This window comes from Danio rerio, chromosome 7 (assembly GCF_052040795.2).
Source record: "Danio rerio strain M-AB ecotype USA chromosome 7, GRCz13ab, whole genome shotgun sequence".
Classification (NCBI taxonomy): domain Eukaryota; kingdom Metazoa; phylum Chordata; class Actinopteri; order Cypriniformes; family Danionidae; genus Danio; species Danio rerio.
Genome location: NC_141027.1, coordinates 48,336,892 through 48,363,342, shown reverse-complemented (window position 1 = coordinate 48,363,342; position 26,451 = coordinate 48,336,892). Strand labels below are relative to the sequence as shown.

The following is a 26,451-nucleotide window of genomic DNA, read 5'->3' as shown; positions in this document are numbered from 1 at the left end:
TATGCTGTTATATTGTTTAAAATGTTATTTTACCCCAGGTTTTATTGAATATTTAAATATTTTTTTCAATATAATTTGTAAATTATACTGATTTGAAGAGCCCCTATTATGGGTTTTTGAAAATGACCTTACATGCAGTGTGTAACACCACTCTAAGTGAAGTGGAATATCCAGCTAAGGCTTAATTCTGAAAGTGTGCCATGTTTAAAACTATTGATGCATCTATAAAAGAGTCCACTCATAGTGGTTCGAATGAATCGCCACTGTAATGAGTCTTTAGCCGTGCCGGCGTGACGTCAATACGGAACTTAAGCTCCGTAATTGAAGCCCCCAGCCCCGCCCACAAACACTCTAGGAAGAAAAAGAGGAAGACACTGATACAGATGGATGGGAATGTATGGGAGTTTTCTGGGAGAAATAACAAAACGGGAGGGTGGTGGGGGATGGGTGTGAATTACAGGAGACTCCCGGGAAAAACAGGAGTGTTGGCAGGTATGCTCACACATATACTCTGCACTCTGACTACTTCAAAATTGTTGATAAGCTGTGGTGGGCATTTCTCCCTTGAATCAGCTTAACGCAGTCAATCAATCACAACATAGTGTGTCATCGCACCAATCAGCGCAGATTAGCATCTGAGGAGAGGTTTGGGAATAAATCAATCGCTGAACGAATCATATATTAGTTGTTGGGATAATTAGGTAAAAGGACATGCATATTATAAAACAATGAAAGCGTTTTTTGAATTTGCATGCAGACTGTTGTTGGAGACCCCCTAAACCAAAATATGACCCTTTTTTAATGCATTATAGGGGGTCTTTAAATCAAGAGAATGTTTCTTCCATTATCTTCTAGTGCTGCGACTGCGTGCTAAAACAAGTAAACAACTGTGAACTGTCAAACAAATTAACTATTTAAAAGGCTTAAAGAACACATATGGTAAAAATGACATCAAATCTATAGGAAGCTGGGCCCTCATTTTAAAGTTTATTAAAAAACAAACTTGATGGGAGAATGTGTACATTTTTATGAAAACTCTTTGTGAATATATGTAACTTAAATATTCACTTAATTTAACCACTTTAAATCATCATATGATCCATAGCAGCAGCTTGAAACCAACAGCTAGAAATGAAATGAAAACTACTGATAAGCATTCAGCAGTTCATGATGTATATGGTGTATCTTGTGGACCATATATGTGAGGGACTGATCAATTTGTTTTGATCTGGAAAATCTACAGCAGTTTTTGTTTATTGACTTATAGACATAGAAAATGGTGTTAGTGAAGCCAGCAGGGGGTGTCCTGATGCCCCAGTATAATAAAAGGGACATTTTACTGTTAGTGAGCAACATCTTTCGGATGAGACAATTAAACGTGCTTCTGACTCTCTGTGGTCATTAGAAATACCATGGCGTTTCTCGAAAAGAGCAGAGGTGTAACCCCAGTGTCCTGGCCAAATCCCCTACCTTGGCCTTACCCATCATGGCCTCCCAATCACCCCCATCCACTGAATTATTTCTATCACACCCTGTCTCTCCACTCCCCCTATAGCTAGTGTGTGGTTACCAGCTGGATGCTGCACACTGGTGGCGGTGTGGAAAGACCCCCGTCATGATTGTAAAGTACTTTGGGTGTATGGCCACACAAAATAAATGTGCTATATAAATGCACAGTACTTGCTTGCCTCTTACTTCCTTACTTACTAGATTTATCTCTCCTAAAACACTGAGATTCCTGGTCACAATTAAAAGATTGATGATGCTAAAGTGTCAGTCAATTACTTTTAAGATTAACTAATATTGAGAGTTTGGGGATTGGTAGCTTTTATTATTATTATTATTATTATTATTATTATTATTATTATTATTATTATTATTATTATTATTATTATTTTTATTATTATTATTATTATTATATTAGAAGGGAAATGCAGAATGTCATGCTAGCATTGAAATGTTTTGAAATATGCAGAGGTTAGAGTAAAAACTAGGATTAGCATTTGGTGCTGGTGAAGACATTGATGGAATGTTTTGCTTTCAGTCAATAAATTATTATTATTGTATTCAGGTGCCCAATTACAGCTGTTTTCTTGCAGTCCTTAATAGAAAATTAAATCACAATGGTCGGATGTTACGCTTGATTCATTTTCTTTGTTGGAAGGTTGAATGTGTTGGCTCAAATTAGGTTATAAAAATGATAAATCAATTCTAGACGTTTATTCATGTTTGCTATTTGCCTAAAGAATGACCAATGAGTTTGAATTGTTAAACCTTGTATGTTTGCACAAAAGGGTGAAGTTAGTGTAAGCTGTGTTGCAGAAAATGCATACTTATCCTTTAAGTGTGAGCAGTTGTTTACAGGATTCCCCAAAACTAATTCATGTTGTCCAAAAACAAATTCATTAATTTAATTTGTTAATTTTCTTTTCGGCTTAGTCTCTTTATTAATCCGGTTAATCCGGGGTCGCCACAGCAGTATGAACCGCCAACTTATCCAGCACGTTTTTACACATCGCATGCCCTTCCAGCCACAACCCATCTCATATATATATATATATATATATATATATATATATATATATATATATATATATATATATATATATATATATATATATATATATATATATATATATATATATATATATATATATATATATATGTTGCATATATGTATGTTGCACTTTGCACGAACTTTATACTACTGAAACTGCCTGTAGTTTGTCCGTTTATGTGCGTCATTAACAGATAGTAAACTTAATATTTGCTCTTTCTGTGAGAAAATATAATTTAATAAATTTAAGCGGGCACAATAGATCTCCTGATTATCCTACTCAGTGCTGCTGAACTGTTTGTGTTCTTCAAGACTTTCTGTTGAATGAATTAGGCTACGACTGCATGAAATGATATAAAAAGGAAGTGGTTTGGTAATGTGCGCTCAGACGCGTGATGCACACCTGCGCTCTATGCTGAATTAGTTTCTCTTTCATCTTTTGCAGCCTAAATAGTTTAAAATTATTAAAACGGAATACTTTAATCAAGATTGTAAAGGAGTCTGGTTTGCCAAAACATGCTTTTTGAAGCTCATGGTCACATCTTATGCTGCTTTCTCAGTTATAAAACGCATCGCAAAAAAAATGTTGTTATCTAATATAGGGCCAGGGTGGGCCAAGCTTCTGATTGGGTGGGCAGGCCCACCCAGGCCCCCATGTAGAGCAGGGCCTGGCACTGATACATACACACGGAGCACAGAGTTCTCAGGAATGACATTCAAGACCAGACAACAGCCTAAGTAAACACAGGGATATAAATACAAAGGACATAATTGAACTGATATCAAATGGAAAAAACACATGTGAAACTAATGAACATCAAGAAACAGAGGGAAACAGAACAAAGGGATCACATGATATGAACAAAAGGTGCGTTAACTACATGCATCACTGCAGCTATTGGTTGAAATATGTCTTAAAGCGGTGCATGCTGGTTAGAAATTTTGTCCGGCTGGACGCTGCGCCGACACCAAGTGACTATCACATGTGTCATCAAAGTACCGCAACAGCGCTCCGAGATCAGACGACTGATTCAGCCGGTGCAGCATTTGAAGAGGGACTGCAGGAGCTGTGGTGACGACACCGATATTACACGATTGGCTAGATTCCACGCATGACAACAATAACGTGCGTTTGGCGTTTATTATTGGATAACTTTCGTCTCACAAACCTTCTAACAAACAAATAAATTTTAATGCCATCTCTACTCATCTTTTAGACATCATGCTTATTAAAATACTTCAAATATTTTACTGCAGTAGGCCAAATCATCTTTTTTTGTTAAATAATTTTTATAAAAAGGCTTGATTGTTTGCATAGGTTTATTTTTGACATTTTTTACAGACCCTTTACTGTGTACAGCTCCATATGATTTAAATTGTATATTTTCTATATTTTAACTTTCACAGACTTATAATATAATAGTCATCATTGATCATGCCACTCCACAACGTTTAATTAACAAATTGAGATAAATAATTATTCTAAAATAGTTCTAAAATAATTTATACATTTAAAAACCATTGGGGCAACCATTACTGCATCCAAAATGGTGAAAAGCCTTGGAGTAACGATTGATGACCAACTAAACTTCTCTGACCACATTTCTAGAACTGCTTGATCGTGCAGATTTGCACTCTATAACATCAGAAAGATCCGACCCTTCTTATCTGAACATGCAGCTCAACTCCTTGTTCAAGCTCTTGTTCTCTCCAAACTGGATTACTGCAACTCTCTACTAGCTGGGCTTCCAGCTAACTCTATCAAGCCTCTTCAACTGCCCCAGAATGCAGCAGCACGAGTTGTCTTCAATGAACCTAAACGAGCACATGTCACTCCGCTGCTAGTCCGTTTGCACTGGCTGCCAGTTGCTGCTCACATCAAATTCAAAACTCTGATGTTTGCCTACAAAGTGACTTCTGGCCTAGCACCTTCTTATCTGCACTCACTTCTGCAGATCTATGTGCCCTCCAGAAACTTGCGTTCTGTGAATGAACGTCGCCTCGTGGTTCCATCCCAAAGAGGGAAAAAATCACTTTCGCTCACGCTCACGCTCACTCGCTATTTTCAAGAAACGACTAAAAACTCAACTATTTAGTCTCCACTTCACTTCCTAATCTGCAATTGCCTCTTTGAATATCACACTAACTGTACAAAAAAAAAAAAAAAAACTACTAACACTTCCCTTCTTAGGCTTTACAGACCTGAAACTTGCCTTTAGTACTTATTCACTGTTGCTCTTAGTTGTGTAAATTGCTTCCTTGTCCTCATTTGTAAGTCGCTTTGGATAAAAGCGTCTGCTAAATGACTAAATGTAAATGTAAATGTAAAAAATAGCTTTATCCTGTCAAGTCGTTGAAAAAAATTAAATAAATAGCTTTTTCTTGCTTTTTCTGTGAAATTTCCACTGAAAATGTAGCTCACTTCTTTTGGGAAAGTCCTTTTGTTCAATCCTTTTGGAATAATGTGTTTGGATTAATAAAAAAAAATGAATAAATCATTGATCTCGCCTTGTGAAAGCCTCGTAAGCTAACAATTTAGCTTATTTAAATAAGTAGTTTGAACAAGCAGCAAAATGCATTTCTTTAAGTCTATGTGCTGTTTAAGCTGCGCTCGAAAGTTGACATTAATAATAAGTGTGTGAATCAAACGAATAGGAAATTCTTGAATTCAGAATAATTTATGTTGACATCAGTGAAATCTGAATGTCTGTGCCATTCATCTGCCATTCACGGTTGGTGTAATATAAAGGATTCACCCTCCACTTTTCTTCAATCCCTAGTTTTACCTTTCCATAACCCAGCATCATCTCTCAGCTTTCACTCCAACCCTTTATTGAAATGCATTCACTCTAGTCACTGTTGGAATGATATTGAATTGTTGATCTCTTCATTTTACACTTTGGCCTTTTTGTGTTGTTGTTTTTTGCAAGGTATTTGCTGAAAATAAATTACGGTTATACTGTATAGCTTGGAAATCAGTAACAAATACATAGTCTCAGAGAAAATAACAGATAAGAGTATCCAATCACACGATCACTATTTTAATCCTGTTATTTTCCCCCTCTGCAGTTATTTCATCCTGAACAAGCGGACAGGGTTTGTCATCATAAAGGAAAACGCCCCTCCCGGCAGTTATGAATTTCAAGTGCGAGTATCAGACGGCGTTTGGCCGGATGCCGTCTCTAGTGTGAAGGTGAATGTGAGAGAGCTACGGGACGATGCCATCTACAATTCAGCCTCCTTGAGATTAGCAGGTACAGGTGACATTTGACAAGTTTAGCAACATTACAAGACTACTATGTGTTTGATTTTAAAATTACATTTCAATTAAATAATCAGTGCTTTTTTAACACTTGATTCTTATTCTGAATGTATATTCTTATTTAAATCTCCCCAATTATCTGAAAATTATTCATAAAAAAACATCATATGCTGTATACTGTACAGTTATTTGCATATGAAATTGTGGTTGGTCTTGGCTTCCATGCATCCTCTTACCCATATATAGCTTCCCTGACAGTATGAAGGCATGGGATGTCTGTTATGCTCTGGTACTTCTGCACAGTGTACAAAAAAAAAAGAAAAAAAAAGATGCAAGCTCAATTTCATGACAACAGCAGCTCTGATGCAGCTTCATGCAGAACTACAAGTATGGTTATATTAGCAAAATTGCTTCTCCATTTTGTGACCAAGAAAGATCTATTCCCTATTGACCATATGCATGGACTGTTCTTAAAAGCTGTTGAAGTAATATATGTAATATATCAGCTGGAAAATTTCCAGCAAAATGTCATTTGCTGGTGTGATGGTATATTCATTCTGAGGTAAAGCTTAAACAGATTAATAGAATGTAGTCAGTGAAAAATGCAAGCCTAGCCTAGTTGAATCTATCTTGAATGGATTTTTTTTCTGACTATGAAAATACAAAACAGTCTCGTCTTTATTTCAGTTGACTAAATGCACTGAAAGCAAGATTAGATGCTAAATGGAAAATTCCTGACGCAAGTTATAGCTTTAACAGCATCAGTAGTGTAATACTATAATATTAATCAGAATGTAGTCAGACCTAGCATTAACCTAGTTGTTTAAATGTAAAATTTTATGAAAAAGATCTAAGCATTGTGAAGGGACATCAGCCAAGCATATACATGCATTTTAAATTTCCTGCCAAGTTCATTTTCTTTTCGGCTTAGTCCCTTTATCAATCTGGGATCGCCACAGTGGAATGAACCACCAACTAAGCACATGTTTTACGCAGTGGATGCCCTTCCAGCCGGAACTCGTCAATGGAAAACATCCACACAAACCAATTCACACACATACACTATGGACAATTTAGCCTACCCAATTCACCTATAGCGCATGTTCTTTGGACTTTAGCATGCACACTCCTCACAAAAATTCCAACTGACCCAACCGAGGCTCGAACCAGCAACCTTTTTGCTGTGAGGCGAACGTGCTACTCACTGCGTCACTGTGCAGCCCCTAAATATAGAGCAGGGGGTATGTAATTTGTTTTATTTCGGCTAGAATAAAAACAGTTTTAACCTTTTTAAAAACCATTTTAAGGCAAAATTATTAGCCCTTTTTAAGCAATTTTTTATTTTATTTAATTTTATTTTTTTGTATATTTTTATTATTTTTAAGCCATGGTCCTATGCACACTATTCACAAATTAACACACACACAAAAAAATGCCTTTATGCATTTAGTAGAGGCTTTGGGACAGGATTCACTATTTGTTCAAAGTACACATTTTCCAGTGTGTGTGCTCCCTGTAATCAAAATCATGACTGTTGCACTGTTACACAGTTGAACTACACATATTTCAAACTATTACATAGATGAAAGGACACTTCCACACTTGCATTGCTTTACTTGCACTAAGATTGCTATTTTAATAAATTAGATGGGTTGAAAAGTCACTAACAGCCAACACTACCGGTCAAATGTTTGTAAAAAAAAAAAAAGAAAAAAAATTCTGTTCATCAATGTTGCATTTGTAAGAAGTAAAAAAAAAAGAAGTTGATTGTTAAATATTAATACTTGACCCGATGCTTTTGACCGGTAGTGTATATGTTGGAAAACAGGATGTCCAACTTTGTCTCAGGCTTTGACCCTGGATGGATCTTGTAAAGAATGCTACATTGGCAGCTGACTGGAAGTGACCAAGCTGGCATACGGGAAACCAGAACATTGCATACAGCACATTTTGCACAATATAGTGGTCAAATAGATGAAGCTCACACAGAAATTACATTTAAACCGAGCAGCTTTTGTGTGACCGACTTGAAAATGAACAAAATTTGCTTTAGGAAATCTTTCACCCTCATTCAACTTCCCAGTCACATGGATTCCTGTTAGAATTTACCAACAACATTTTGCCCAGCAGAGATAAATGTGGTCATACCATAAAGCTTGAAAGTGAAACTTGCCTACTATCTACTATTTGTATTTATTTTAAAACTACAAATAGTGTTATAAAGTGATGCAGCTTTAAATGTTACTTTCAATTTGGTGGATTCTAAAAGCTTAAACTAATTGGTCACACTTTACAATAAGGTTTATTAGTTAATGTTAATTAATCCATTAACTAACATGAACAAACAATATACAATACATTTACTACTGTATTTGTACATGTTAGTTAAAGTTAGTTAATGAAAATACAGCAGTTCATTGTTAGTTCATGTTAACTCATGGTCCATTAACTAATGTTAACAAGCATGGACTTGGATGTTAATAATGCATTAGTAAATGTTCAATTATGATTAATAAATGATGTACGTGTTTTGTTCATGATTAGTTCATGTTAGTAAATGCATTAACTAATGAACCTTATTGTAAAGTGTTACCAACTAATTTAACTCATAATGAATGTCACTCTAGAGCACTGTTGTTGAGAATGGATATAGTCTGTGTCCACTCCTTTTTTATTCAAAGGCATTAAAATAGTTTGATGATCTGGAATCTGGATCTATGTTGATTGTGTGCCATGTTGTGGCAGTAAAACCCATGGCCATATTGACTTCAGTGACATTATGACAGCCAGCGTTTTAATGAAAACAAGACCGAGCCGAAATGAAATGTACTATAGCTGAGGATTTTGTAGTTTTAAGACTATTAAAGTGGTGGAAAAGGCCATGTGGGAGATGGAGAGATTGACTATAAAATGTAAGCCAATACCAAAGTCATAAGCCTATAAAGAGATTTTTCTTTGATTTTAGCCGTGCAACTGAATTTACGGCAGGCACGGAATAATAGAAAACTGTTTTCTGCCATCTGTTTATTACCGCTCAATGCAACTTCACAAATAACTTTATATGTATTGTAACATTTGTGTCTTTGTCAGATGATGTCAGATTGTGTATGAATGCCACACAATAATCTCTGATAATCCCTAATTGAACCATGATTATAGGTAGCATAAAAAATGAAACAATCGGAGCTATTGTTATTGGATTTTCATAGTTGTGTCAGATAATCTACTTTAGGCTGTTTGACCCATGCTTGTCCCAATTTTTATGTTTATTCTTTAAATAATAGTGTGATTTGCTATTCCTCACCCAGGAATGGTTTTGAAGTAATTTATCTACAGTGAGGGGAAAAGTATTCAACACAACATGTTTTTTTTTTTTTTTTAAAGGTGCTCTTGACAGGGAATTGAACCAGGGGTCTGTTCTTCGTACCTTGCTTAAATGATCTAAGATGATTTGACAGATACTGGTTCTTTTAATCTTGATAACTGATCTTTGGCTAATTTGGTTCTTCAAACAAGTTATTGAATCAGATTAAAATGTCTGGATGATCTGATCTGAGATCGCTGCATGTGTTGTGAAGGATTGATCTATCGATCCTCGAAATCATGATCAGCAATCCAACGATAGGCTGACGACACAGCAGCGTAATGACATCTGATTAATATTAAATTATCCATGTGAGATAAATTACATACATTTAGTATTAAACGGTTTGTTAAATATTATACGCAATAACTTTACACCTTGTTGTGGGCTGCAGGCTTGACCCTTTCATTTTTCAAGAGCAATTTAGTTAGTTTTACAGTTAGAGCGGATTTTCCTTATTATAGTAGCCATAGTATTATTGTAGCCGTTTTTTTAATCAGTGTAAAGAATAACTGGATGTTTACAAAAGCATTTTGATATTGCTAAAGGCATCTGCAACTTTTATGAAGCATCAAATCACCGTCATATTAACTGTCAAAACATGTTTATGACTGCATAAATGTATTACTGATTTAAAAAAAAAAGTATTTACTTTTTTTTCCCAAGTGTATATAACTACTACTGTAAGAAAATATCAGACCTCGGTACATACTTCCTGTATTATCTTTGCTAGAACTGACCTGATCTAATCCTGTTTATAAGAATTGAACCTACTCCCGACCAGGTTTGAGCTACCAGAACTGTTGCTATGACAACAACTCTCGGATCAGTTTTGAAGAACGAAACGATCCTGGATCGTGTCAAATAACCAAATCTAGCTAACTACTATATATATATGATATATGGAATGACACAATGATAATGTACAGAACTACTGAAATGTGTTAATACTTTATATAACAGTCTTTTTTGTTGATACTCGGATATGATTTGAAAACATTTGAGATGTCCTTGGCTGTGTTTTGGATCATTGTCTTGCTAAAATGTCCACCCTGGTTTCATCTTCATCCTGATAATGTACATGTTGAACTGAAGCAGCTAATATTAATTTACAATGGCAAACGGTAGGGGGTTGCTGAATAACTATTGGGAGATTTCAGCTGCTTTATCTCAGGGCTTTTACTGCTTTTCTACAGCTTTATTTTTTCTTGTGTTCAATACTTTTTCCCTGCTTCATTTCATTTTATTACACATAACTTAATTTGTAAACTAATTGTTTTATTTGCATATATTAATTTATTTGATTGTTTAAACATCTAGTGAACGTTTCAAGTAAACAGAACCTTCAGCAATAAGTTTTCTGAGGAAAAAAATATCACTTGTTGAATACTTATTTGTCCTGACACTTAATTATTAATTTTCAAGTCCATTTTAATGATGCATGTTATATATTTTTGTATATTTATCTAATGGTTTATAATAGGCATTTCATGACAAAAAACACACATGCATGTGGATCAGTGGGATATCAGTCCAATAAAAAAAAATAAAAAAAAACTAGCGGTTACAAAAGCTAATTGTTGCTGCTATGTTTTGACTCCATATTGGTCAAAAAGCTGTGCTTGAACACACCAAAAAGACTAGCATGTTAGTTGTTTGCCTATGTGCTAGGAATTACCAGTGTGTATCAACAGGTAATTGGATATTTTTTATTCAAAAAGGGAAACTACAATTACTACAGGACTGCAATATACAAATTGTATACATTATACAAACAGTAACCAAAGTAGTGCTTGCTTAAAAATTTTGCTTACCATTTTGATTGTCAAATATGTTGATGCATTTTCTTCAGCCAAACGTTTAGGTATGCATAGATTCATAGACATAGAATATACTGATTTATTGATTGACTGATTGATTGATTGATTGATTGATTGATTGATTGATTAGTTTGTTGGTTGGTTCGTTGGTTCGTTCATGCGTTGGTTTGTTCATTCGCTGGATCGTTGGTTAGTTAATTGGTTGGTTTATTTGTTCATTCATATGTATGTTTGTTCGTTTGTTTGTTCGTTCATTCCTTCGTTTATTGCTTGATTGATGTTTTATTTATTTATTTTATTTTATTTATTTATTTATTTTTTTATTTTATCATGCACTCATGGCCTTGATACCAATCGAAGACACTGAATTGGGCAAATTTCCACACATAAGCCTGAACCAACACAGGGAATAAACCACAAAAATGATCTCCATAATGCCTCAAGACCTTTCTGATTATAATTGCAACAGTTGAGCAAAAAACGAACAAGGTTCAATGCAGCTTTTGGTTTTAGAGAGAGCATCTGTTTGTACTTCAGGCATTGTTTAAAATGCACATGAAAATGCCATCAGTCAATGGAGGTATGGGCTAATGTTCTTGCCAAATACTTAAGCTGTTTATTTCCCCGGAGCCCCGTCTCAACATGCATTGAATTCTGGGCTAACTGAGAATTCGACTTTCGTACTATTTACTGCCTCCTTGACATTTGAAATCCTATTTCAGGAGCAAATGTTGAAGACGGTGGAGAGTCGTAAGACCTGTTTAATGCTGCTTCTTTGAGATTATAGCTTGCTCTGTGAATCCCAGAAAGTGAACTGATTGTGAAGCGAAATATGATGGAAAGTATGTGCAGAACTTTTTTAGACACCCATGCTAGCTCATGGAGATAAACAAACATGGGCTCACAAACTCACACAAGCTTATTCTCATAACCTCTGCTCTGCCTATGCACAAACAGGTCACACACATACATAAACTCCCACATTCTACAGGACATGCAACATTAAATGCTTTTTGAGATTGCACTTTTGAGGCATCTGTGTGCTTAGCCAGTATGGATTTACCTTTTAAAATACACACTTGTTTGATTCTCATCTTCCCGGCTAAAACTGACTTCCCCTCTACAATGGAACTTTGTGATAAGAATAAAAAGAGATGGTGGGACAATATTAATATCCATTCATTGGGATTAACTCACTCGCAGATCGCTGTGGCATTCAGATTACATGTGTTGATTTTGTGTCCTTAAAGGTCCACTGAAGAGCTTTGAAATGTGCATTTTTATTTGCTGTTTGAAATATTTTTAACTGAAACATGAAGAGGGTGGACATAGATCGTACAAAAAATCACACAGACACACACACACACACACACAAAAATCAAGTTTTAAGAGTTTTTCAAGCAAGAAAAAAGTTATTTTAAAGTCAAATCGCCAGTTTATGTATAAGAATAGCGCGTGTTTAAAATTGTTGGAAGCTCTAGGCGGACAGCGGCAGCTCCGCGAACGCCCCCACGTCTAACGGTCAGTCCTTAAACTTTTCGACCTATTAATTGTTTTTCGGGTGTATTTTTTGGCAGATCACAGAGATATGTTTCATAATTATTTATGACCGTAAGTAATGTATTATTACACTGATCCTGCATATTTGGCTGATTGCTTTTGTTTTAATGAAGATAAAGCAGAATGTTCTCCTACCTGTTTCGATATGTTTTTTTTTTTCTCTAAAATCTATCATGTATAAACGGACAAAAATTTGGACAAATATTGTGTTGCAAAAAGCAAAACTATTTTAAACTTACGCCTACTTTGGCCAATGACCATGGAATAGGTGGGATAATTAACGGCTTGCCGTGTGTTAAAGGGTTTTAATGCACTTTACGAAGGCGACCACACTCTGTGCATTTTGTGGTCCTTCTCCTCCATGTTGTGCATTAAAATCCTTTAACGCACGGAAAGCTGTTAATTATGCCTTACATATACAGTTGAAGTCAGAATTATTAGCCCTCTTCGAATTTTCATCTTCTTTTAAAAATATTTTTCAAAATATGTTTAACAAAGCAAGGAAATTTTCACAGTATGTCTGATAATTTTTTTTTTTCTTCTGGAAAAAGTCTCTTTGTTTATTTCGGCTAGAATAAATGAGTATTTGATTTTATAAACACCATTTTAGTGCCAAAATTATTAAAACAACTTTAAGCCATTATTAAGCCATATTGTTTCTCGATAATCTACAGAACAAACCATCATTATACAATAACTTGCATAATTACCCTAACCTGCCTAGTTAACCTAATTAACTTAGTTAGGCTTTTAAATGTTACTTTGAGCTGTATAGAAGTGTCTTGGGAAAAAAAAAAAAAAATATATATATATATATATATATATATATATATATATATATATATATATATATATATATATATATATATATATATATATATATATATATATATATATATATATATATATATATTCAACCTAGGAGGGAAGAGATAATATATTTATAGATTAGATTAATAATAGATTTATTAGGTTTGTTAATGGGAAGCAAGGGAATAGAGGGAGGGAGAGTGGGGACGAACAGTGCTAGAGGGCTGGTCTGCCTCAATTAAGTTTTAGAAAGTAGGTGATTGGTTAAGGAGGCAAAGTGAGGCAAGGTCCCCCTGCCGAACCTTTGTTAACAAGTTAACTTCATTAAATTGTAAGTGAATGCATGTATTGTCACTTCTATGTTAAAGAATGCTTAAGAGGTGCCACTGTAAAGAATGCTTGAGTCACTGACAGCAAACAAATGCAGTTATTTATGCAGTATCAAGTAATATCACACCAGCAGAGGGAGTCATATTCAGAGTATTTACTCTCAGCACTCCCTCTGATAATGTCCGATTTGGTCATATTATTAACCTTGCCATGCCAAACACTCCTTTGCAAAATATTACTAAAAGCAAGTTTACCTGCCTTCAGAGCATTTCTATCATTGTCTTTATTTGTTAGGCATATAATTAGTTTGCCTGTTTGCCTTGACTTTGCCTTTTGGATTGCCTGTTTTCCTGGTTGGAATGTTCACTATGTTTTTGACTACATGACTATTTTCACTTTTGAACCCTTTTTAATGAACCTGGTTCACATGGATTCTTATTAAAACATTTTTTTATTTTGAAATTTAAAAAAAAACCAAAAAATAAATAAATAAATAATAATAATAATAAATAAATAATTAAGTTTTGCTTCTTAAAATTGACAATCAGCATTTTTTGTGCATGATTTAGGCTGCATTTAGATAATATCGATGTTGCCAAAAGCAGAAAAGTAATCTACACTCCTCTAAATACATACTATTTACTTTTGACATCATGTTTAAAGACTTTAATTTTAGGGTGTTTTCACGGATGCAACATTGGTGACAATTTCAAAGTCTTCCACTTTGAAGCCCAATTTAAGTCTCAAAAACAACATTGTTGTGTAAACAAACAGGCAGAACATATTAAAGTTTTTTTTTTTTTTTTTTTTTTTTTGCTAAAATTGTCTTATAAATGGTCACTAAACGACAAAGTGAGTGAGTCCTTATAGGAATGTCTTTGTAGAAAAAGCTGTATATATTTAAAATAATTATGCAGGACTAGAAAGTATGAAGTTTAGCTACAAGTAATGGTGTGAATGTTTAATATCCAGAAAAATGTGGTAAGCTCATCCATTCCCTAATGCCCGTGGGAAGGGGAGCAGGTTTGATCTAGGCTTGGATCAAAGCCAGGTGTGAGGTTGTTCCCAGCTGTCATGATGAGTCTCCTCTTCACACACAGCTCCTGATGGGAGCAGACAGCCACCCTTCCTGCACCCCCCAAAGCTAATCACAGTTTCCTTCCTTGCCCCCACCTCAAGCTCAGTGATTGACACTCTTCAAGCGCTAATGATTCTCTTAGAGGATATTCAGGTCTCAGCGGGGGGAATTAGGGCTGCCAGAGTAAAGACACAGACACAAACACAGTTTTTGCTACATGCAATTTGACACAAATTAAAACAAGGTCGTGTGAATCAATAGTAGTGTCAATTCGGTACAAACTGTACATTTGTTCTCCTCACCCCAAGCCAACCCTTTACAGAAAACTTTCTGCATTTTTAAAATATTGTATTTTCTGTGATTTTATTTAAGCTGTTTTTCTTATTAGATGATTCTTTCAAAATCATTTTGATGTGATGATGTTGTGCTACATGGCAGAAAGAATGCAGATGTTTATCTAAAGCTACTATGGTTCCTTTTTTACATGCACCACTCAGTCAAGACTGGTTTATACTTGACACGTTCGCTAGTTTGCTTGAGTGCGACTGTGATGTCATCGCAGTGTTTGTCGGGTTTGCTTTGGTTGCGAGAATGATGATGATTTCAGCTGGCAGAGCGCACAAAATATTTTAAGACTTGAGTGAACAGTTTGAAAGGAAGACCGTTTTTGTTAAAAAGTTTAGAAAAAAAAAATGCGATGACAAAAGAGGAGAGGTTTTAATATTACAGAATATGCTTTTCCACCATTCATAGTTTTAACTGATGCATATATTACAATTTTGAATGTAAAACAATTGAAAGTTACAAAACTAAAATGAAGTAACATTATTTAAAATATTATTTTTTAAAAATAGACAGATGCCCTGTTTTTAGACTTTATTGGTGATAATGGTCAGTAGTGTTGGACCATTTTTGCTTTTTTAGCATGTAAGTAGGACACAAGCCAGACAGTTATGTGAGACTTGTGGAATGGGCTAAATAAAAATAAATAAATCAATAAATAAAATTGGTCAGAATTTTTAGTAAGTGTACTTTTTTGGCTTTTATTCATATATATATATATATATATATATATATATATATATATATATATATATATATATATATATATATATATATATATATATATATATATATATATATTTATTTATTTATATATTTGTAGAGCAATTGTTCTGTTGTCAATAATATTTTAATAAACTATAACAGGTAGAATTGTCTGAGGTATAAACAAAAGCTAGTGATGCATCAAAGTTTGATTAAAAATTAATGAATGGTTATAAAAATCTTTATAATCATTAAAATTAAAATTAAAAAAACAATTAGTTTAAAAATCTTGAAGGATATTAATGATAAAACGTATTTCGAGAATTTTCATATTTCTATGTTTATCCATCAGATCTTACAGTTTCTTTTGACCGCCCCCTGTCGTTTTAAAGAATATCTCAGTGGTGAACGGGTCAAACATAAAAGCCTTGTTTGTTTCGTGAGGTCCATGCACAGTCAATGAAGGTCCGCAATGTGGCACCAGGCACAATTATAAGTCAGCCTTCAGCCAGCAATTCTATGCAGGAGCCTTGTTACACAGAAAAATAAGTAAACCAGTTCTGTGGTATGCTCGTAGTGTGAGTGCAAAGCACTCCTGAGCCTGGAACTGAAGACAATATGTCACTTTTATGGAACTGTTTCATATAGTTTTATTTATCATTCTTAATTTTCAATGAATTCAAACTGTCGTAGTTTATTAAAGACGCAAATCCCCAGCTGCACATCAGCTGATGCCTTCAGGAAACCTTATAACACCTGCAGCACAAGGACTTTATGATAATTTCTGACTGGTAAATGTGGTGTATCTGTTCAGCAAAGTGTTTGACTGCGTGTCACTGCATCCCAAATGACTAAAAGAAATACAAAACAATATAACTAAAGCAATCTCCACTGTGCTGAGCGAGAGTGCTTCTCTTCCTGTTAAACTGAACAGTCACATCATCAATGATGTAAGCATGCTCAGGTCGGTAGGTAAACAATTCAATGTGAGTGCAGGCTGAGGGGGAGAGGGGATGGTGGACAATCACGCTTTGGCATGATTAAAGGCAACTGTACCTAATATGCGTACACCCTTAGAGACTAGCAATATAAATGCAAGACAATGCACATTACTTACTAGTGATGTGTGTGAGTGACTAATGATGTCCTCTGACTGCTGATTGGCTTAAGTACTTTAAAACAAGGGCCTATACTCTTTCTACTAAATTTAGTTTGCCATGTGAGTTTTCCGTTTAATAACTTTTTTATTTTATTTTATTTTATTTTATTTTATTTTATTTTATTTTATTTTATTTTATTTTATTTTATTTTATTTTAAATAATTTTATTTTATTTTATTTTATTTTATTTTATTTTATTTTATTTTATTTTATTTTATTTTATTTTATTTTATTTTATTTTATTTTATTTGCAAAAGTACCTTTATTATTTTGTGTATTTGAATGGTTTAGCCAAAACTAAATTCCCTTTGAGTTTTGAACGATGATGATTTTAATGATTTTAACAATTGTAGTGTTTATTAATTGCTTACATATTTTGACCTGCACTGTTGCATCATAGCTAAATATGAATGAAAGGTAAAAGTGTACAGTATGTTGTTTCACACTTACATCTTTATTGGTATTCTGAAGTATGTTTTGTTACTGTTTTATACCAATTACATCCTATGTTTCTCATGGTTGTCTAAGAGTGAGAATGACATGAAGGGAAGTCATTGTCAGTGAGTCAAAATCCAGAGCATCTTTCCCTGTCACTGTTGTCATTAATGTTGTAAAATCTCTCCTGATTTCCTCAAACATGCCCTTCTGCCTCTGTGAGATGTGAAGTGTCAGTGAGAGTTATGACACCTCTGTCACTCTCCAGAATTGTCCCCAAGGGATGGTGACTCAGCCGTGGGACAGACTTAGCTCGGGATCTCTCTCGCTTGGTCTAACACCTCCCCTGGGGCTACCATTCAACCACCCTCACTATAGGCTAAGCATCCCAATAAGAATAGTCTATTGGGTTTTAGAAGGAAAGCACACCTCAAGTACAGGAAAATCAATGGCCACATGGTCATTGAATTGTCACAGTTTGCCTACAACTCTTAGAGGAAGTAGCCAGCTTTATCTTCGATGTGTCAAGAACCGTGACCGTACAGCACAGACACCCATTACCATGGTGACAAAGACCTACCACATGCAGCAGTTTGAGCTCTCACCTCAGATTTTTGACATGACATGTCAGTTGAAGTTTGTGTGAACATCCACTGACAGGTACTAACCTCACTTAATGACAAGGAGATGTGTTGAAGAAGGGGAAATGTGACCATGCATTTTTCATGAGCTTTACACCTCAGTTTTGGGCTGTTTTAAAAATTGTCTTTTTTTAATGCTCTGGAGTTGGTTGTTGCAGTTTAGTTCAGATTTATACCATTCTGCAATCCTTATAAGTATTATAATGCATGGGTTTGTTTGTGTGTCTGACAGACATCTCTGCCACCGAGTTCATGGAACGACGCGGCAATCTGAAGAGCAGGTACGAGCTGCTGGGCGATTTCCTGTCTGACATGCTGTCTGTGGGAGTGGATGACATCAACATTTTCAGTCTGATGGAGGTGCGGGACAAGACCCTGGATGTGAGGTTCTCCGTTCACAGCACGCCGTTCCTCCGGGCTGAGCGGGTGCATGGATATCTCGCAGCTCATAAACAAAAAGTAAGACTTGTCGGAATGTATATAATCATTTTTGACCTTGTAATTAATCTAGTAATCTCTCTAAAAGCATGCTCTCTTGAGAGTGGAATAACTGCAAGCTTTAACGCAAATTACATTTGCTTTCACATATTCATAAGGATATGAGACCTGATGGTTTAACCCATCTGTCTTTGTGCCTTTTCAACAAGCCTAAGAAGTCGCCTCGAACTCTCTCTGCCTCTCTTTCCATTTCTACAGCACACTTTAAACTAGAATAGACAAGGCACACTTCTGAAGGTAAAGGAGTTATAATTTGGATTGGTAATGTTCAACCGATCTAAATGTGGCACTCTGCAGTCCAAAATCATTGATCAGAACCAATTACGAGATGTAAAGAGGCTTGGGAATGGGATGGAAGTATGGTGTAAGTAGTACTGATGAAAGCTAGAGGTTATTAATGATTGGAATTCTAATCCGCTGGAAGAAAATACTCAAAACCTTCCCTTATTCTCTTTCTCCTCCCCTTCCTTCCCATTTGATTTGTTCCATTACTCAGAGCTAAAAGTAATGGGAGAAGAAAGTGGAAGTTTAGGAAGTTAATTACAGATGAACCCGTTGATATGGAAAGAGAGTTGTGAGTCTCCACACAAAGCAATTGGAGAGATTCCAAGGCAAGGAATGAAGAAAAAAAAAAAGGAAATTCGCCACATTTAAGGTGCTTCCATTCTCACGGTTTTAGGAGATCAGAGAGAACAGACAGTACAAGCTTGTGCATCTAACTTTTGCCTCTGAATCTAATGTAATTCCGTTATTCTATTTTCAGCCGCTATGGTGGCTACATTCGCTGCATGTCGGATGTGTTGAGTAGGGCTTGTGATGTTGGCTTACAAGAGAGCTAGAAGAAGCGTGTGAGAACAGCAGGAGAGAGACAGAGAGGAGCCCCCTTCGTGTCTGTAACTTTTAAATGATTCTTAATGCACTGCCATGATCTCCAGTAGTCATCTCTCTTCCTCTCGCTTTCCACCTCGCTCCCCTGCCGCAACAACACACACTTTGAAGAGCTCAGGATTCCCCCGCGGCCGTGCTAGGATGGGGGAAGCGGATTTTCGGAGCACAGTTCTCATCTCCCAGGGGTGCGCCCTTCTATCTCGCCCCCTAACACCCCTTCTGCAATACACACAACTGAAGTGACACCCTGTGAAGTGTCAGACACTGCACAAAAAACACACACTGTTGCATCAAGCTTGAAAACCAGAAAGAAATCTCCCTGTGGTGATAGTGAATCCTGATGAAAGTCTAGGAGTCAATGATAAACAGAGAAAAAGAAGCATGTGGAGGAAGAAAAAGTTTTCAGGGAGGCTTGTTATTTGTTGTGAAATTTGAGGGCAAATCCGTTCAAATGCAATGCTTGCGCTCAGGTCTTTAGCAGACTAAAGGATAATTTTTACTTCTGCGTCAAGCGCACTCACATGGTCTAATGTGGTTTTCCCACAGCCGCACACCTTCACCGTACCCTGATGCACACCTTTTTAAAAAATGTACCTACAAATTGTGACAATGCAGAGTGCAAGATCTGTGATTGATCAGCTTGGTAGCTATGACAAATGTGGACAATATGCAAGGCACTGACAAACAAAACATAGCAGTATAAATCAGGTTTTCAAGAGTTCACACGAGTTTGGCATGCTGTCCTAGGAGAGAGATCTGAGCTTATGAGATCCTCGAGCCTTGAGCTCCCTCCCGTTTGCAGGGCTAGAGGGGAGTTTGAGCTCAGGTAGATCTCAATGAACTCCCCTTGGCTTATTTCTGGCTAATGACAGATATAGGATGGCTGAGAAGAAGTGTACTTGCTAAGAGCTTGGCTACGATATCAATTTGGTATGTTCAATTTACTTAGATTGCATGCATTTGGACTGTGGGAGGAAACCAGAGAATCCGGGGATAACCCACATGAGCACAGGGAGAACAAGCAAGCTCCACACAGAAATATCAACTGGTTTAGAAACTTTAACTGGCGACATTCTTGCTGTGAGGCAACAGTGCTAATCATTGGTCTGCCATGACACCCATCTGGAAAGGAGAGGGAGTAGAGGTGGGTAGGGGGGGATTCTTCAAGATGAAGAGATTGAGATCTCTTCAAGAATACTCTGGTTAGGATTCATCTGATTGGATAATCAATTGTGAGCTGATGTGGGACCAGCTGAAAACAATCATAAGTATGTGATTCTCTCGAAATTATTCATTTATTCATTCATTTTCTTGTCGGCTTAGTCCCTTTATTAATCCGAGGTCGCCACAGCAGAATGAACCGCCAACTTATCCAGCAAGTTTTTACGCAGCAGATGCCCTTCTAGCTGCAACCCATCTCTGGGAAACATACACACACACACACTCACACACACACACTCATACACTACAGGCAATTTAGCCTACCCGATTCACCTGTACCGCATGTCTTTGGACTGTGGGGGAAACCGGAGTACCCGGAGGAAACCCACGCAAAGGCAGGGAGAACATGCAAACTCCAAACAGAAACGCCAACTGAGCCGAGGTTCGAACCAGTGACCCAGCCACTTTCTTGCTGTGAGGCGACAGCACTACCTACTGTCTCACTGCCTCACCCCTCTCGAAATTAGTTTATAAATAAACTTAAACTTAAAGGGGCATGAAAACGTTATTTAGATCTGCTTCCTTCATGCCTGTCACTGTGCTGTTTATCTGACACAGCTGTAGATTGAGGCACACTGTGACAGGCATGTGGAACGATGGGCAGGGAGAACAAGCATTAAAGGTGCAGGCCACAAAAATAGCTATATTGTGTTCAAAGCAGAGAATTCCAATAATCTGAAAGGTAATAAAAAAATCTGATGGGTGTTTTGAGCTGAAACTTTACAGGCACATTCTGGAGACACAAAAGACTTACCATAAATCTTGAAAAAAGGGGGAAAATATGCGCCCTTTAACTAGACATGTTTCCATGAAAGTCCCTCAAAATAGACATACATTGGATGTTCTAAAATAGTACACCTATATTGAGCAGGTCAAAATGCAGATTAAATCTGTGTGGATGAACAAAGCACAATTAGAACCAGTCTTTATATTTAATCAGACGCCAATGAATCTCCCACTCTATTTGAGTGCACATTATAAAGGAGAGGAAATACAATTATTTTAAAGCTTTCAGCTGAATCTTGGCTGTCAGAGCCATTTCACACTGGCCTTTCTCAAAAACACGTCTCATCACCTCTGCTTTTTGCAGAAATCTTCGTAATTACATATCAAACAGGAAGGCAGTACGTTTTCCCTCTGCCCTTTTGTTCAACTTTTTCGAGCAATTGTTGACTTGTGCACACCCACACTATTTCTTTTGTTTTGCTCCTTTTTTTCTTTTCTTTTCTTTGCCTTCTCTTTTTCTCTCTGAATAATTTTTAAATTACTACTTGGTTTGTTACATCTTTAAATGCTACATGGCACAGCACCTCCCATCGATCCCATCCTTGTTCTTTTATTTGAGTGTTTGTTCCTCCAGGTTTGCTTTGGCAGGAGAAAACATCTAGTCTTTTTTTTGTTGAAAGAAAAGCTCAGTCATGTGCGACGGTATCATGTGGATCGGTTTCCACACCTCACCATGCCTATTCCCTCGCTCACCAAAACACCCTTTGGCAGTTGTTGAAATCATTTTCCACAAATCAAATGTTTAAAAAATACACACCGTTTTGAATCATACAATGGAAACATGAAAAGGCCACTGGTCAAACATGAAGGCTAGTGCCTGTGAGGTGGAAAACATTAAACTATAACTCTAACTCTCCTACCTTTTTGTGCATTGTGAATGTGTGTATTTAGATTCTGCTTTGTTAATCTCTTGGGTGTACTCCTGTGCTATCATTGAAACAGTTTCCCTCAGGGAGTTTTGGGTATTGTAGTTCCAATCCCGATGGGCATCTCAGAGGGCCTCAGAGAAATGAGCTGACAGTGCCATCGAGCAGGAGACGAGAAATAAATTCCACGCTCTTCTCCAGGAATAGGTAGAGAGAGAGAGAAATAAAATAAGAAGGGAAAAAAAGAAAAATGAGAGCGTTCAGAAGAAGGATTAGACAAGGTAGTGGGTGTATCTTCTCTGCTTTGTAGACTCCTGTTACCTGAGCCTAAATGGCTCATATACAGTAATGGTTTATTAGTTGTCAGTGAGTGCAAAATGAAAGGCAAAGCCTCAGCGTTGCAGTGTTTAACGTCCAAGGTAATACATGCAAATCACCTCCTCAAGCAGGCATGAACGTGGGAGTCAGACCTGAACACTTTATGGAGAATTCACATTGTGTGTGTGTCTGTAAAGACATGGAAACATGGAAAGAGAGGGAGTCAAGTGTGTGTGGGTGAATGTTTAACACCAGGCATCTCAACGCTCTGCAGCTTCAAATGTGTGTGTGTGTATGTGTGTTTGTGTGTGTATGTGTGTGTGTGTGTGTGTGTGTGTGTGTGTGTTTGTGTGTCTCTTGAAAACAACTCCTGGATCTGATCCACAGGGACTCTGCAGTGCAGTAAAGTGTATGAGTGGATCTGCAGTCAGTCAGGCACACACACACTCGAGAAACACATGGACACTCGAACCATTAAAGGTCAATTAAGGGAATTCAATGAGAGATCACCCTGGTTTTGATTATGCGTTTAAAGCTGTGCATTATTGGTTTTACGTTCAGTGGCCCTGAAACACTGCACAATTAACAACAACAAAAACACCGTAATAGTAGAGTGGACCATACCTTTAATAACTCACAATAACTTTGATTTCTTGTAAAAGGACTAAGTCATTTGTGAGTTTAAAGCTTTGAGTTTAAAGGGATATAAGCAACCCAGGCGTATTGGAAATATGTGGCTCAGCTTACATGTTTGTGAAATGTAAAATAGGTTACTTTGAATACATTTTGTTGCATGTTCAGTTTACAAATCCACTAGAGGGCGCTGTCCACATTTTTTTGTGAATCTGAAATACTTTACATTACTTTGGGTACATTTTAATACACATCTGTAATGAATTAGCTCTAGGTGAACTGAAGATTTATATGAAGGGGTTTTCAAAATAATCAACTCTTTAAATCAGAACAACAAATCGTCTAATGTCCATTCAACTGGACAATTGACTTCAACTACGGCTGTTGCTATTAGAAATAAAAACCCATTTATGTTTAAGCAGGGTAACAAAATCAGAAGTGTGAGGGCACGGTTCAGTTGGTCGGCCCTGGCCCGGTTTTAAGAGGTGTGCTAGAACACAGTTCACTTGGGCTCAGGCTTGTAGTGTGAGTGCAAAGCGCTCCTTAGCCTGAAGCTGAAGACGAGATGTGACTTTAAAGGGAATGTTTCATATGGATTTATTAATCATTCTTACTGTTTAATGAAGACAAACTGTTGTAGATTATTAAAGACGCTAACCCCTCACTGTACGACAGATGCACCTTTAGCAAACCTCCTAATTCCTGCAGCACGTTAATTGTTTATGATCATCAAAGGTGGCTGATCTGTTCATTGGAATATTTGACTGTGTGTTAAATACGTCTAAAACGATACAACGGTATAAAGAAATCTCCACTGTGCTGAGCGAGAGCGCTTCTTAAACTAAACAGTACATCATCGATGACGTAAGTGTGCTCAGGCCCGAATGTAATGTGAGTGCGGGCTGTCGGGGGAGACGGGAGGGGGAACAAGTGTGCTTCGGCAACTGTACATAGTGTGAATACGCCTTTAGTTTACTCATTACTTCCATTCTTTGTGTGATGGCTCTTTGTTCTGTGAGGCTTGGAGTGGGGTGGAGTCCTTCATTTCAAATTCTGAGGCGGCAAAAAGACTAGTCATGTTGATTTTTGGTTTCATGGTGCACTAAATTTAACTCTAAATGGAAAAGAAAGAAAAAAAGGAAATGGAGATGGGAACAATTGTGCTGTTATCTTATTTTTGCCAAGGTCCATGTCTGTTCCCTGGACCTGAAGAGAAGCTGTCCTGTGCTGGAATGGAACAACTCTCTCTCTCCTGGGGTCTGTGTCAGTTCTCTTCTGGCTAGTGGCGTTAGTCACTAGTTGTTATAAGTATGGTTTTGTACCACCCTGAGGAGCTGAGTTGACCAATGAGAAAGTTTACTCCCAAGGGAAGTTTTATAGTCCCTTGTTGGGAAACTTAGTGATTTGCAAACGCATTCTTGGTGAATGCTGATGCAGAAATGTTTAAAGTTTCTTAAAATGTTATTTTGTTGCACACGTATTAACATACAATGTAACGATTGTTTAGTACATCATATTAGCTTCCCATTGGGAATTGGGTTATACATTGACCATTTGCTTTTTTTTTCTGGGTAGGAGAGGTTGACAGTGTATTATTTGTTTAATAAAGCAACATAATTATGAGTCTGATCAGCATTTGTTACACATCCTGCTTGTACACGTCCACAAGAAGGTGGAGCTTGTCCCATGGATCTTGTAGCAAGAGGCTGACATAAAACTTTCTCTAAAGTTAACCAATAATGTTTTTAAAAGCAAACGTAAACAAAAACACCGGGATCATGTAGTTTTATCTAGATTTTACATTGCATTTATCTCTTTTGAGGAAGTCAAACATCATACAATATAAGCTACTGAGCAAACTGACCACAATAGAAAAGTTGAGTTAGAGAGTTAGTAAAGTTAGGTGAGGCAAACCTATTCAATTACAAATTAAAGACATCAATTTGGTGTTTTGCTAAAAGCAGCACAAATTTTTACATTACGTTAAAGATAATAACTAAATAAAATTAATTGTGCACTTTATTTTTGATGGGTTTTCTATATATGAACTCTGTTATCAAATCACTGCTTTACCTCATGTTTTCTGTGCCCCGTCCTTTCAAATGCCAAGCTGCATCCTGACTGGAACAGGCATGAGAAAACAGCAGCACAGTACCAGACAGGGCTGGCAGTGTGTGATGAGGTGTGTCTGAAGTTAATGGTGCCATTAAATGCTGAATGCGCCTCTCTTTAATATACCCATCCAGTCCCATGTGTATACGCAAAGGTGTTTGTGCACAAAGAAAGGAGGGGCTACGAATGCTGCAAAAGTGCACAAACTAGGGCAGGCATGATATTACATTTTCACAGCACCATTAGTGTGATCAATATAATTATTTAATTTTATTATATAACAAAATGTCTACTGTATATAATATAAACTAGATTAAAAAAATGGTATTAGTCATGTTAATCTATAACCAGTGGTATTCAAATTCCTTCACTGTGACAACAAATTATTTTAATTTAAGTGTTTATTTGAGTTTATTCGGTCATAAATGAGTTGGCAGAGACACAATTTTTAACTATAACCTGTAACTGTGTAAAAGTAAAAAATAAATAAATAAATACTGTTGATAAGTGATTCCTGGGGACTTAAGTGTCTGGTACCTTGTCTTTTTTTTAATAACTCCCACGCTGAAGAACTAACTTTTTTTCTTGGTGCATCTTGTTTTTACTAGTCTGTGACATAATGGCAGTAGCCTGACACAATTTTTTGTTCCTTAATCCTATTAAAGATTAGTTCGGAAAGAAGGAATGGTTCATGAACAGCTCATCATTAGCCTGGAGCCGCTGTCCTGAAACTGATGCAACATATGGTGCTGCGGTTCCACATTTGGACATATTTCTGACACACATCCAAAGACTCCTCAGACAGCATGCAATGACTTATTCAGTTCTGTAGCTGCCCCTTGGCATCCATAAATGGGACAAAGAGAGTTCCTGACAGGTGCTTTCTCTTTATTTCACATTGGAAGAGTGAAAGCCAGCATTTACAGAGAAACTGCAGAAAAAGAAACAATGAAATAAGAAAGAATGGTTTGAAACAATTATTAACAATCAGCATTTAGGGCTCAGCGATTAACACATTAAAAATCCTGAATTAAAACAAAACATAACAACTCAGTGTTTAGCAAT

The 26,451-nt window shown here is 36.5% G+C and overlaps 1 protein-coding gene across 1 annotated transcript in view; it reads left to right on the top strand.

The window, feature by feature from the left end:
• si:ch211-186j3.6 overlaps positions 1-26,451 on the top strand; it is a 453,204-nt gene that overhangs the window by 317,163 nt on the left and 109,590 nt on the right. The window contains exons 20-21 of the mRNA XM_087261712.1: positions 5,627-5,811; positions 18,297-18,523. Coding sequence (XP_087117838.1) covers positions 5,627-5,811; positions 18,297-18,523 — 412 coding nt within the window. The remainder of the gene's footprint in view (positions 1-5,626; positions 5,812-18,296; positions 18,524-26,451) is intronic.